Source organism: Columba livia, chromosome 1 (assembly GCF_036013475.1).
Source record: "Columba livia isolate bColLiv1 breed racing homer chromosome 1, bColLiv1.pat.W.v2, whole genome shotgun sequence".
Taxonomy (NCBI): Eukaryota; Metazoa; Chordata; class Aves; order Columbiformes; family Columbidae; genus Columba; species Columba livia.
This window is the reverse complement of record NC_088602.1, coordinates 133,451,060-133,465,530: the sequence shown is the minus strand read 5'-3', so window position 1 is coordinate 133,465,530 and position 14,471 is coordinate 133,451,060. Positions and strand designations below refer to the sequence as shown.

At 39.9% G+C, this 14,471-nt stretch overlaps 1 protein-coding gene across 7 annotated transcripts in view; it reads right to left on the bottom strand.

Annotated features, from left to right (window-relative positions):
* SLCO1C1 (solute carrier organic anion transporter family member 1C1) overlaps window positions 1-14,471 on the bottom strand; it is a 41,585-nt gene that overhangs the window by 16,137 nt on the left and 10,977 nt on the right. For all 7 annotated transcript variants that reach the window (XM_065030881.1, XM_065030887.1, XM_065030857.1 and 4 more), the window contains 9 exons: window positions 13,825-13,971; window positions 12,640-12,738; window positions 11,573-11,818; window positions 10,554-10,718; window positions 7,648-7,843; window positions 6,420-6,585; window positions 5,784-5,968; window positions 1,508-1,572; window positions 188-305 (listed from right to left, as the gene is read on the bottom strand). In XM_065030881.1, the coding sequence (XP_064886953.1) occupies window positions 188-305; window positions 1,508-1,572; window positions 5,784-5,968; window positions 6,420-6,585; window positions 7,648-7,843; window positions 10,554-10,718; window positions 11,573-11,818; window positions 12,640-12,738; window positions 13,825-13,971 (1,387 nt within the window). The remainder of the gene's footprint in view (window positions 1-187; window positions 306-1,507; window positions 1,573-5,783; window positions 5,969-6,419; window positions 6,586-7,647; window positions 7,844-10,553; window positions 10,719-11,572; window positions 11,819-12,639; window positions 12,739-13,824; window positions 13,972-14,471) is intronic.

Here is a 14,471-nt window from a genome sequence, read left to right as displayed (position 1 = left end):
CACACACACTTTAAAGAGAACAAACCAAAAGCGAATGCTAAAACCTGAGCATTATAATCAATATTGCTAGTCAGACTCATTTGGCATCAAACGTTTCATTTAAATTTTCTGACAGAAATTCTTCTACCAGTGCCAGATGTAGAGGTACTTAACACAAGTGGAAGAATGAATGGAGAAGAGTGTTTACCTGAGTGCTCTGGAGTCGTAGAGTCTGCATGCTCCTCTTCCCCCACATCTTTTGCTTCCCCATTTCAGGCAAGTTGTATCTATGGCCACTCCATAATACACTGGGGCTGGAATTCCCGCTGGGTGTATTTAACAAATGAATAGATGCAAGAAGGTTACTTTCCAGGGTGACCCATTCTGATCTAGAGACGTGTTCTTGTAGAACATTAAATAGTACCCTGAAACAGCAATGACACTTCCATAACGTTTGCCGGTTTGAGAAATTGTGCCTTGTGCTGCCCAGGCACACACCGCCCTTTCCTCCCTGTGGGGAATCAGGGTGGGGAGGAAATGCAGCTCAACATCAAAAAGGCAGTGGAAGTCAGGAGAAGGAGTGCTGGCCATGGTTTGGTTTTCTTGACCTTGCATGACTCCTCTGGGATAAAAGAAAAAAAAAAAAGAAAAAGGAGATACTTCTCCTTTCTTGAGAGTGATTGGACTTGTTCAGCTGGGGGTTGGGGGTGTCCTATGTGTTGGTTGGGGCATGAGAAGTGGGAGAGACAGCGAGGCTGGGAGCCTGCAGTGGGCTACAAGTATCCAGAGATCCTGCTGTGGCAAAGGCAAACCTACTGCATTGCTTGTGGGAGTTGGAAAGGAAAAGCCTGGACTTTGTGCAACCTGGGGAACCACCCCTGGTTGCCGGACAGAAAATCCTGGCCTACAGGTGTGAGAAAGCAACCAACAGCTTGTTTTGATGTCATTTCACCTGCTCATCCACTTCACCTAAGTCTGCTCTATTTAAACACATGACTTGCTTCTTGCTAATTATTGCCTTTTCCATGAAGACATAGAGGATTTTAGAGTTTCCAGTTCATTGATACCTCAGGGTACCCTTGATTTTAGAGAAAACTTAAAGGTGGCTCTACCACAAGGCTGCAGTGAACCCTACCCTCAGGCACATATGTACTTATATGAATCCCCTTAGAAACTAATGAAAATATGCATGAAAAAATGATCACAAATTCTGAGCCATAGTGGTTCTATTACGCTTGTTGTTGAATAAGGATAGATGAGAAGTAATTTTGATGTTAACTTCATAGTCCAAAGGATCACCTGTCACCTCTATGTACTTTAGCAGTGTACATTTTTATTATCTCTAAGACACAGTTAAACTGTATATATACAAAGCTGCTTCCTTTATTCAATCCTTTTCCTATTTTGTTTTTTAATCATGTAATATTAACTTGACAGTTAGACACCATTCCTTTCAAAAGTTTAATTCCAGGATAAACGATTAGTTAGGAGTGTACTAAAATAGACCCAAGAGTACAACTGGACTTACCAAGTACTCTGATTGCCAGGGTATAGATACCAAGTGCAAATGATTTCAAGTGTGGTTTAATGCATCTAAAAATAAAATTTCAAAATGGTGTTAAATATAAATAAGTGATTGACTGTGGATAATTTGAACACAAACAGAAAGCAAGAGGAAGGAAAGAAATGTGATTTTTTTTTCTCTGTACTGACACTGACTTTACCAGGATTACAGAAATATGGAAATAATGTGATAAAATCAGAACTGTACCTAGGAATTCTGAACATCGATATTCAATATCACTTTTTAAGAAGGTGATGGTAATACTAGCATTTAGTTGTTTCTAATGCAGGACAAGAAAATTGGTTCTGAAACCGTGCGTCCTTGGATAGTCTTATTCAGTTAAACACACTTTTAAATTGTGGACCATAACCCAGGTTAGTACAAGGTATTTAGGCACTCGGTTTTCATTGTACTGTATTTAGGATGAGGATCACACCTTCTGTAAAGGTGAATCTGCCAAGCCATTCTCTGACAGAACAGATCATTTCTATTTTGTACTTTTCTGAGCTTGCAGTAGGGACCCAGCACAGACATCAGTCTTCCTAGTTCCAGATAGGCCCTGCTCCAGCTATGGGTCATCATCCTGCCTCTTCCAGGAGGGTGAAGGTGGTGGGCAGGAGAACAAGGGCCTTTCGCATCCATGGCAGCAGCAGTGTACATATGAAACCACTCAAATTAGTAGGACTCTGCTGCTGCTAACCTCACTGACCATTTAAGTGTGCTATTTCATTCAGCATGTATCAGCCTGACTATTGCAGTACTTAATTCAGCAAGAACTTGAGCACACGCTTTACTCTTAGCACGAGTAGTCTCAGTCACATGATTAAACTGGAACATGCTTGATATGTGGGTTGAGTAACACATGGGTGTCATTATAGTAATTGATAAAACTCCTTGTTGTCACAGTCATTCTATTCAATATAAAAAGAAAAAAAAATGGGCTGAAATTCAGTTGGCAATATGGATAGAAATAGCATTTTGGATGTCCAGTCTATGTGCTCTGAATCAGGATGGACTCAGCTTCTTCATGTAATTGGGGATGTATTTTAAAAAATAATAAAGACATTGCAGAACTAGCTCTCTTGTTCCCCACCAGTGATGTTATATTATTTTCCGATGTAGCTGCCAGAGCAGCACTAAGAACCCATATTGTAAACGATGTTCAGGTAATCTTCTTTTAATTTTGTGAAAATGGAAAAGGACGTTAAGGACATATATGGAAAACAACACAGAAGCACCACGGTCAAGAAATTGTTGTGTGCATCCCATTTTGTAATCTGAGTGCTTTATTCTCTACTGAGAATCACGGTTTATCATCATACAGTCTGTCATAGTGTGCATAGTGTGGTTTGGGCAGTCACTGCCGTCTATGCAGGCATGAAAGTAACATGATTTTGAGCTGGAAAAACAGTGTTTTACCTTTCTATCAGATAAACGTTACACAAGCACACCGCAGCCTAGAAGTCCTTTTAACCAAATGTGAGGATATAGAATGCAAAAAGTGGAAAATAAAAACAATGATGTGTTCCATAGGACTTATATCATGCAAAACAATATCTTCTCCTTCAGATGAAAAAAAAAAGTGTGAACATTTGTATTGTCTTTGCACGGAAACAAGCTGTTTGAGATCCTGAGTAAGAGCCAAATCTCTCAAGGAGATCTGAGACTTCCTTCTCACTGCCTAATCACCTTTTATTCATAGCTTGTGTTTGAACAACAGCTATCTGAATTGCGGGTTTTTTTCTCCAAAACTTCAGGGCTTTCCCAAGTTCCTTGGCAACTGTAATTAGTCTAATACCACTAAAAACACATTTCAGCAAATGACTTGATCACTAGCTGTAAGTATATTTCAGTGATTTCAGTTATGTAACCCTTGAAGTAAATGTCACTAAATCTTACAGGCATGTAGAGATTTAATTGTATTTATGCTCCATGGCAGGTGCAACAATATCTGCTCATCTAAAAACATCAGCTCACTTAAGTACCAGAATCTTATCAGAGCTGACTGAATATTGAATAATTTTTAAAACAGATAATTTGAAAAAATACTTAATGAAGTCTGCAACTTGACCTCAGGCCTGTTTTCAAAGAGCATTTATTTTCTTTCTGGCAACAGAAGGACACTTTCAGTTCAAACAGATTCTCAGGGAAAGCCAACCAGTGATGGATTTCAGAAAAGCAAGCACGAGCTTAAAGTGGAATTGTACCCACAGGTCATTCGCAGAGAAAAAAAAGGGGGGATTGGGATTTAACTTGCAGAAATACATATTATTTAGCTGCACATCAGATCTGGATGTCTTCAATCCAGCAGAAAAACACATAACTTCTCAGTTTCAATTAAATGGCTTGCAAAGTAAAATGATTTTCAACAGAAATAAAATCTCTGGAGCAGAACCAATAACACTGTTTTGCTGATTTCGTATACCAAAATGTTTTAGTATTGTTATTGAAAATGTCTCTAAGCTTTTCTAAATAAATCCATCACACATTAAGCCCCCTGAGAGCAAGTTCTTAGGAATGAGAAGTGCAGGGAACTGTGTGTGAGACAAATTTGTAGGTGTTCAGATACAAACATCTCCTCCCAGACACTTTTGCAGTGAAGACAAGATGGAAAGCAGGAGGTTGAGCATGGCCGAGATGGTTTTGAGGCCCTGTGTGGTATCATACCTGTACATTTTCTAACGTATGTTTTATGGATAGAAAGGGGACATCATGTGAAGACAAAGAGGAGGGAAACTCCATCACTGCATAGCCTTATGCCCATATTTATATACTAAAAAATCCTGCTGTGTCAGAAGCAACCAGAGAGGGCAATTTGGTGGAAATCCTGAAGGCTTTGCTACAAGCTCTCCACTCGTGAATCATGCTCGTCTTGGTGCATGGACAGTTTCAGTGGTGCATAAGCTTCAGTAAAAATTGTCTAAAATGGATTATAATATGATTGTTCTTCTTGGAGTGACTCCTTGGAGAGATAGAGAGAGGTCATGTGTTTTTGCAGTACTCAACGGTAACCCTACAGGTGGGTGGAGAAAGATGTGCAGCTTATATGGTCTAAGGCATATACCTCACTGGCATTGTTTGTAGAGGGCAGTGGAGAAGGACCCTCAACAATTTCTGAAAGTCTCTATGTGAATATTACTTCTGGTTCAAGGACTGTGCTGGAACCACAGCTGAAGCTACATTTCTTTATTTAGGGGTTTCCATATAGCCTTGCTCCGTCAGTTCTAGTACTGGCTTTTTCCATGTGTTATAAAGAGACTGGCAATGAGACAGGGCCTGTTCCAGAGAATTTCATTCAAAAACAAAGAGAATTTTGGGGTAAGAAAACACAACAGTAATAAAGATTAGTTGAACTGCAGTTACTGTTGTTTTGTTTGAGAAGTAAAATGTACCCATCTGGAAATAATTTGGAAATAGGAACTGAGAAAAAAAGCTTTCCAAAACAGAGCAGAGGATCATTTTGAATCCAAAAATTGCAAGAAGCTGACAAAAATCCAGATTAATCCCTGCAAGTGTTATATTGCTTTTGCACTTTCTAAAATTAGCTTAAAAGCTTACACTTGGTGATGGACAAACAGTTCCAGTAGTTGAATACATATTGGAACAATCCCTTGGGACAATCATTTAATAAACGCATGATTATTATGAAAGAAAAAAACCCTCATGCTAAATCTATCTTTGTTTTGAAGAGAAAAATCTGGGCTCAAACAATTATATGGAATAATAAAATGGACTACACAAGAAGAGTTGAGGGTATATAGAGGATTTGGGTTAGATCACCTCTGTGTAGCTGTGCATCTGTATCCACAGCAAATGAGGAAAACTGGCTACCTATAAGCATACATGTGCACACAATGGCACATGCAGGGCTAATTTCCATTTCATGGAGGTCATTTAACACCATTCTGGTAATGTAAAAGACATTCAGGGAAGTGGAACTTGTTATAAATGATAACCAGGTCTCCTGTATTTTGGATGTTTAAAACCAGAAAGGTATTGCTGGTAGAGATAATTATAAGCATATTGTTGCTTCAAAGGTAGAAAACTCATTGTCAAATTGTGAGGACGCCTTTCAATAGTAAAAAAAATAAATATATATATATATATATATATATATATCTTAAAAGCCACTTTGTGTAGCTGAAAATATTTCACAATACTAGAGGGGGAGGGAGACCCAGTTACACATGTCAAAACACCCTGAAAAATATTGGCAATGCTAATAGAAATTGCCTCTTACCTTAGAAGCAGTATGTATCCAGGTGTGCCACCTACTGACAAAGTATATGAAGTGATAACTGATATTACTAGAAAATACAGAAACATTTTTGGACACTCATTTCCTTTTTGACATGGTCCCACCACAGCTGAGGAGCTTCGTGAAGGAGATTCCAAGGTTCCTACACAGCTGCAGTTAAAAAATACCTGGAAGATAGCAGACAAAAGTGTATGATAACCTGAACTGCTGAGAAGTGGATGTTCAGGAATTGCACATCATGCTTTTCCAGGTAGCCAAAAGTTTAAAACCAACTGGAAACGTTTTTTTTTTTTTTTTAAAGGAAAAGTCTTGTTCATTAGAGGAGAAATTTATAAAGAAGCATCTACTATTGATGAATGTATTTAGTGGGTTTTTTTAAACAGTTTTGGTAGCCAACAGCTAGAAAAGAAAACAACCCTCCTATATTCTCTGCCTGGGATTTCTGCTGGAAAGAGCAATTGAGAGTTTTAAATGTGGGTGGCCAATCACTAAAAAAAACCCAAGGAGCTTAGGCCTGGAGAGGACCTGCCTTACTCAATTTTAATCCCCTAGCTCTGACAGAACTGTTCTTATTAGAAAAACTACCACATCACATTTGGAAATGAAAAGTTGTCTTACGGTGTTTTTCCCACTGCCATTGAACGCCTGGCAGCCGGCAAGACAAGCAGAAATGTAGGTAACTCCATTTTCCCCGCAGATGGGGTCCCAGTCATTCATGGAACATTCGCAGCCCGAGTTGCACTCTGAAAACAGGGCCTGCTCGTAATCAGTTGTCCATTTAGTTCTGCAGAAAAAGAGAAATTGCAATGATGTTTTCTAGCATATGAAGAATAAATCATTATCAAATCATGGGTTATGCTCTGCCAGGCACACCTGATCAGGCCTGCTGTCTGAAGTCCATTAAGGTGTTGCCTCTTCACAGCCATGCAGCAGTGTAAATTATTATTACTCTGTTATCAAAAGCTTTTCACAATATCACACCACCTACTGTGAGATAGTAGCTACTTTATTAAGGGGGACAGCTAAAAATGTCTATTCGTGCATTTTCTCAGACTTTCTAGGATTTTAGTTATCTGAGACTTGATACAATTTCAACAAAACTAGGCATAACAGTTTGATTACTCTGATGGGAAAGAGGGGACTGAGCTATTCATGGGAAATGGCCATTGTAGAAGTTAGTGAGGAAATGATCAGAATGGGATTCATCCAAACGGAGAGTCTGATACCTTGCACGACAGCTATCTGCTAGTTGTAGCCATCTGCTGGAGTCACCAAAGGAGCAGCTCCTGGGGCTGCTGTGGAGTCGGTGCTGGAAACTCCTACTAAAAAGTGAGCTTTACAGAGTAATAGCACGGGCAAAAGTGACCACAAAGTCCTAGCCTCTGGTGTACCTCACAGTTAATGTAATGGCTAACTCATGGTTAATCCATTAATCCCTATGTTTTGGGTTCAGAAGCTATTAAATGCCATGAGTTTTTCAGCAGCGCACAGAGTCAAGGAAGAATTAATTGAATCTCACCCCCCCTACTGAGCTCCTCATATTTCCAGAAATCTCTAGGCTCAAAGGATGGGTCCCATGGCAAAGATAATTAGAAAGTAATCAGAAAAAATAATCTTCACTTGTGGCATAAACCCTTCTGGGCTGAAGGCAACAATCACGAACGGGTTCTGACACAATGCCTGCTGGAATAGATGGAGCGGTTTCCACCGCTTTGAATCAAATTTCTGGGAAGCATATTTAGGTCAGTCATTCTCTTTTCAACAATGTATACTTTGTGGAATAAAATGAGGAAGAAGTTGGGTTTGCAACAGCACTTTATACTGAAGCGTGCCCTTCCCAGCATACCCGTTGTACGACACGGTCAGTCCGGCCACATCCGAGTTCTCACAGCCCATCGCAAATAATGAGAGAAGCAGAAGGTAACCAAAGAAAGATGATCCCAGGGAGAGTTTTGCAGCCCCTAAAACACTGATTCTGAATTTTTTCATGATCAGTCCCCCAGACAATATGCCAAAGGCAACAGCAGGAATGTTGATAAGACCTGAAATCAAACAGAAAAAATTGTATTAATGAAAACTCCAGATCAATGCACTGTTTTCCTCAGCCAGAAAAACAGCAGCAGCAATAACATGCAGCAACAAAATATGAAAGATCTTCAGTCAGGACATTTTATTTGTCTGGACTTTGATTGTTCCTAAAAAGGTGCTGGGACTGCTTTTGAAAACTTTCTCCTAGGGAAATATTTCTTTGCTAGTACTTTGACAGAGAGATTTTATATATAAGGTTTAGATAATTGATGGCAATCAAGTGTAAGAGCATCGAAGGAAACAAGAAAAACTGGGTGACCATTAATCCTTACCTGGGCAGCTTTGCTCAAAGCAGTGTCCATATTGACAGACATGGACAACAAGATCAAAACCCCTTCTTGTTCAGTATGTGCAAAAAAGATGTAAATATAAATCACCGTGACTGATACTGCACAGTCAAGCAAGGTGCCCTTTCCTGGTTTCATTGTTACTGAAAATTATTTTCCCAGCTTTATCAGCCAGTCCCAGCACATTAAATTCTTCCCTTGCACAGGGCTGTGTATGAGGTTTGCAGCTTTTAATTCATGCTGACACCAAGCGGTGCTGAGTTGAGTGAGCACACAAAACCCATGCAAGTACGAACACATACGTGCATTCATATGGCAGATGATGTTTCAGAAGTCTGTTCAGGGGACTGGAGGTATTATAATATGATTTCAAATGACTTGGAATAAATCACCAATTTACAACATTAAAGTCTAATCTGCCTGCTAGGAGATGTACTTGGATCTCTTACATTTCTGACTCAAGTCAGTGTTTGATCTACCTGTACACAAGGAAAAAAATCAGTGCTTAGAAGAGATGCTAGTAGCTATGTCTGATTTTAGAAAAAGCCTTAGTTTATATAACAAACCCAGGAGTTGTGCCTAGGCTGAGTACCTGAGCCCAGTTCAGCTACTGACAAGGTTCAGGAAGCTTCACTGGGGCAGCATTTTTCACTCTGCACATACACGAAAATTTTATCTCAGGGGATTTAGAAGCAGCATCCAAAATGCGGCATATGTAAATTAAGAGTCACTATACAACAGGTTTTCCTGTTCTTTTTGCTTATAGGAGGGGACTGGGATTGGAACTGGGAGTCATGTAATGCACCATAGAGGACTCACGCTCTGCCTGCCCATTCCTGTACACCCCTTTTGTTCGTGACAATCTAAGTCCATTGCTTGATACTGGCATCATGGTGAGGGAAGTGGGAGAAGGGAAGCAAAGTGTGTATATTTATGGAAAATCATACATACACAGCAGAAGCTTTTTTAATTTCTTGCTTATCCCTTGGGTTGCAACTGCTGAAAATTACCCTCTCATGACCTGCAGCTGATTTTTTTTTAGAGTGCTTCAGATTGCTCTGACAATCTGGATATCTGTCAGAGAGATTGTGTTAGAAATTGCTTTGTTTTTAAACACACACACACATACACACAGAAAAAAAAAAAAAAAATGAGGTAGGGAAAGAAAAATAGACCGTCTTAGTTCTTATTGCAGGGATGACCACTCAGCCAGCATCCTTCTGTAGCCCAGGAATCAGACATTCTCTGTTGCATATTGTCCCTGTGCTTTGTGAAATCAGATGGATCTTAAGCCTCACTCAGTTTCCACATACCTGAAAGTTTAGCTCCAGAAAATCTTTAAATACAATTAGAAATACTGGACTGAATGTAGCAATTGTTTCCTAGACTTTCTCTGGCCATTGACTAGGCTAGAAGATTTCTCCTTACTTGGAGGAGTTTCATGCCAGGAAATTCCAGCTTCTATCTTTAAGGAATTAACATAGCACAAAGGATCAATACAGCTTTTCAGCAGATATATATACCTCTGTTGCTGTGCAACAAATGCTGCTCTGGAACAGGCAGTTCCCTCTGTATTGGATAGACATGTCTCTTTGCTGTGTAATGCTATTGAGTCCCAGCACCTCAGGAGCTGAATCCAAACCTGCATGCAGGTTCAGCAACTGGGCGGTGAAGTTCACTGTCCTAAAGACATCTCCAAAAATAGCCACCTCCGCACCCAAAGGTAGAAATCATGTCTCTCTCTTGTGCTGTACGAAAGGGCTTGGGAGACTAACTTCATCACAGAGAAAGGCTCTTAGGTAAGGTTAGGGCAGAAATACCTGTTATTCCTCCACCAGTGTTGCACTGAGATAATGTTAAGTTTTTAACACATGTATGTTGTGATCACTCATATGACTTTGACTTCCTTTTATTTAACACCAAATTCCTCAGAAAGTAAGAAATCACTGACAATATCACAACTACTTTATGATCGGTCCTTTAGCACTCACTGAACTGATCATCATTTTGTGAAATAAATGGGAAGGGAACAGATCTGTCTCATGACAAATTTTTGTAAAGTATTCAAAAATTAATTATCTTTTCAATTATTCTCCTGTGGTGTACATACATTATTTTTCAAATTTCTGGTAAAATAAGGGAAATAAGGTATGAAATAATGTAATCTTTCATAGTTATTCTAGCGTAGATAAACTCAGACCTAACTAGCGCTAAAGCAGGAATGAAATAACTTACCTTCTGTGAACTACTACTTAGGGCCAGACAAGGAAGGAGAAGAAACAAAAGTACCCTAAAATTTCAATTTTCTGTAGATGTATATAAATTCCACTCCTAAAATGTCCATTTTTAAGAGATCAAGAAGCAGATATAACTTTACCTATAACAAAATTAGTTTTTGAAGAAGTTTGCCCATACTGTTGTTCAATATACTTTGGCTTATATGTCACCATGCCAATTAAAGAATTGAACTGAATGATACTTGCACACAAATACAAAATGTAAACTGGATTCCCAAAGAGGTTCTTCAGTGATGGCAAGAAGTCTGCAAGACAAAATGACAGAAATGACAACCAGGCTAGAGAGACAGTAACTGCTGTGAATAATGCTTTGCAACGTGTTTGCTCCTTCCCAAGAAGGACTGCAGAACATTTCAGAAGGAATCCATGAAGTTCCACGATGCTCCTAAGAGCTCTCACATTTCTGTATGGGGGATCAGTGGGGCAAAATACTAAGCATTAATATCCCAGAAAAGATCTCTTGGTTTAAATATCTTCTTTTGATCGTAAACCAGGACTGATTTGGTTTCTATGTGTCCTAAACAGCCACAGCATCTTTTTGCTTAATTTTTTGAGCATAGGGTGTTCAGCACAGCTGACAGTAAGCACAGACATATTGAATTACAGATTCAAATAGTGAGGGAAATTATTTTGGCAAAGTAGGGCCAAGGAAATGCAATTGTGCAGAACAGCTCATGTCTAAATCCACTCAGCCTCCTAAAATACTGTATCTAGTCTGTGCCCATCCTTATACTGATCAGATTTTGCATGTTTTTCTAAAAAATCACCTAAAGAAAAAGGTTTAGCAAAAACTGAGATTTTTTTTTATCCCTATTTCTGCCACAATTACCATCTGTGAATTAAAAATTTTTGCAGCTTCATGGTATTTGCTGGGCCACTAGCGTAATTTCACAAATCTCAGCTGGAGAAGTTCTGCGTGCAAGAGCAGATCCAGGGAACTATGAAGAGACCCTTTTTGTGTGTACTAGTTAGGTGGAAAGTGATGCCTGAGGGAAAACAGCAATTCTGAGGCCACTAAAATATGGTCTGAGAAGGTATAAACTTTTAAGGTATAAAAGCTGGTGAGAGAAAGACTCAGAAAAGAACTCTAGTGACTTGCCTTTTACCATCTCAGCCATCTTCAGTTGTTGTTGATAAGAGTTGTGTTGGTCCTTGTTATCCTCAATGATGAACTTTGACTGTTCGGAAGAGGTACTGGAGTCCTTTCTGCTCTCTGGTTTTGGGAGGTGCCTTGGCAGGAACCAGAATGGGATGCCGGCCAGAACACTAATCACACCTGCGATTAAGTAACCCAGCCACCAGGCTCCCACCCACTGCACATCCTTGTGAGTTATCGTTACACTGTCTGGAGAAAGTAAAAAAAAAAAAAAAAGGAGAAATAAACAAATGGTTTTTGGGAATGTTTGCTGATAACAAGAGAGGTGATTTGGGAGGGACTTTCTCCAGGGGAATCCACCCCTGCCCTTGCCAGGTTTGGCTGTGCCTTGTGTTTCCTTGCCAGGTTTGGCTGTGCTTTGTGTTTCTCTCTCAGTGTTGCAGGAACAATTGTGGGGTGGCAATATGGACTCGCTGATTCCTGTGACACAGCAGCAGCCTTCCCACTGTCACCAGGGGGTACCCAACCTTGCCACTCGCATGTCCCCAGAGAGGCTGCAAGGACCAGGACATGGGGTAGTGCAGGTGACCAGGCTCTTGCTGCTAGCTGGGTTGTTCCACTCAAAAGAGCCAGAGAAAATGGGTTGGAAGGTGTTTTCTTGAGAGGAAGGAAATCAGGAGCCCTCGTACCCAATGCAAGACCTCTTTTCCAGGCAACAACGGTGTACTATGAAGTGCACACACACATCTCTTGGCAGGATCCTGAGCTTCAGTTCTGCCTCCTTGGGATGCCTGCTGCTCTGTGCCAAGCCTCCTCACCAGGGCATCTCCTGGGGATCACCAGCTGCAGATCTGCTGAGGCTGAGCAAGAGTCAGGCTTCCTACTTCCTCCACATCTATCCTTCCTGCTAGACTTTTCTGCATGGCACACTGCACTGCTCTCATCCTTTTATAAAATGTCCATTCTACCCCGCCAGCCCATTATGCCTAGAAGATAACTAGATAGCTTTTGGCCTAAAATAGGATTGGAGCCTGGCTGAATTTTTTTTAAACCTGAGTTTTCTGACTTACCCAGATCTACAAAGCCAATGTCAACATAAAGTTTGGCACACAGGGATCCTAGAAGAAAGCCAAATATTGGCCCTATGATTGCAACTGTCTGTACGCAGCCTGCAATAGAAAACAGGGCACTGTTATGCTTCTGAGTTAAAAAGAGTGCTGGTTCTTGCTGTACCTAACAAAGCATGACCTATGATGGGTAACAAGTGATGCAGTCTTAAAATATGGAACCAACATTTGCTCTCTGGCACATTAATTACAAAGGTCAGAACATTTTCAAAAAGAAGAAAGCCAAAAAAAAAATTTCCCCCACTACACTGGCACTTTGAGATTTTTGGTATCATCCAATTAAAGCAAGAAATTGAGTCCAATGTAAAAGAAGTCAGGGGACTTAATGTCCTGAACTCAATAGTAAAACCAATCTACAATTGCTAGCAACTCTTTAGCTGACTAGATTAAAGTAACTGGAAAGCAAGTGTCAATTATTTAAGTTAATTGATTACTTTAAGTGGTACTGGGCCCTGAATAGGCTGAAAAATCGCTTTGGTTTGGTACCCAGTATTAATAGGTTTCAATATACCCTCAGCCAAACTTCTGAGTGTTTTTAGTTTTCAAAACTGATCTGAAAATCTGGGAGCATGAGGTTTTGCCTTTTGCCACACTGGAATCTTGCCAAGACAAGATGCTGATGGGGAAGGACGTTTTGCTAATATTTCAGGTGAATGTGCAGAGATTTTCAGGGAATGAACACAATAAGAAAACAGTGACAACTTTTCATAGCCTCAGCATTATTGTTTATAATTCCACCTGAGTCCAGAGGGAAAGTTTTGAGTGCCTGCTGAAATTCTATTCTAAGTGCTTAAAATAGTACATGTTTTTTATTACTTTCCAGAGAACTGAATGTGCACAGAGTCTCAGCAGTCCACATCAGGAAGAATTAGGAAAATTTGGGTAACAGCAGGAATCTAAGGCCAAATTTTTTCCTCAAATTAAGATAATGGAACTGTGCTGGTATAATTAAAAGGGAACTAGGTCTCTTGAGTGTACCTGACTGTTAAATAAACTTTAATATTAGAAATGATGCAAACAAAACAATCAGGGCACTTTAATTTAATAACACTCATTCCATTATTCAGAAAGACTCTGTTTCCTCTGGAGAAAAATCTATTAGGAAAAAATAATCATTATTTATTTTACCAATGTATAAGGCAGCATTCTCTTCAATGGCATGATCATCAATGTATGTAATTCCCAAAGGCTGGATAGGAGTTTCACCTATTCCACGCAAAAGATTTCCCAGTAAAACATAGATCCACATGGAAGAGCCTGCTTCTTTTTCACATCCTGGGTACATCATAAGAGAGACAATAATGATGTGGGTTTACTACATTTTGACACTGAATGCACATGACTTCTAAAATGTTTCTGATGTTGGAAAATCAATATGAAAACCGTGAAAAACATTTTGTGACATGTGGAAATGGCAATTTTAACCAAATCAGCTTGAGGTGGACACATGTTTAGCATTAACTGCTTCAGCCAAAGGTAGTAGAAGTTGGCCAGTTTTACACATTTGTCACCTCATCCTATTTTGGAAACCTTTTTCACTTCCTTCTAACCAAAATTGGGATTTTGTAATGGAAAGATTTGGGAAACATTGACAATAGTGAGCACTGCCGGCCACATGTGCAAGCACACACGTGATTTGTGACGGATGGGGTTTGATTTGTTCACTTAAACCTTGTTCATGGCCGGGCATCAAGGAGGAAGACTTGGGAAGCTCAACACACCCAAGGGGGAGACACCTTTCTGATATGTGCATTGCGGTCATCGGGCAGGGAGGG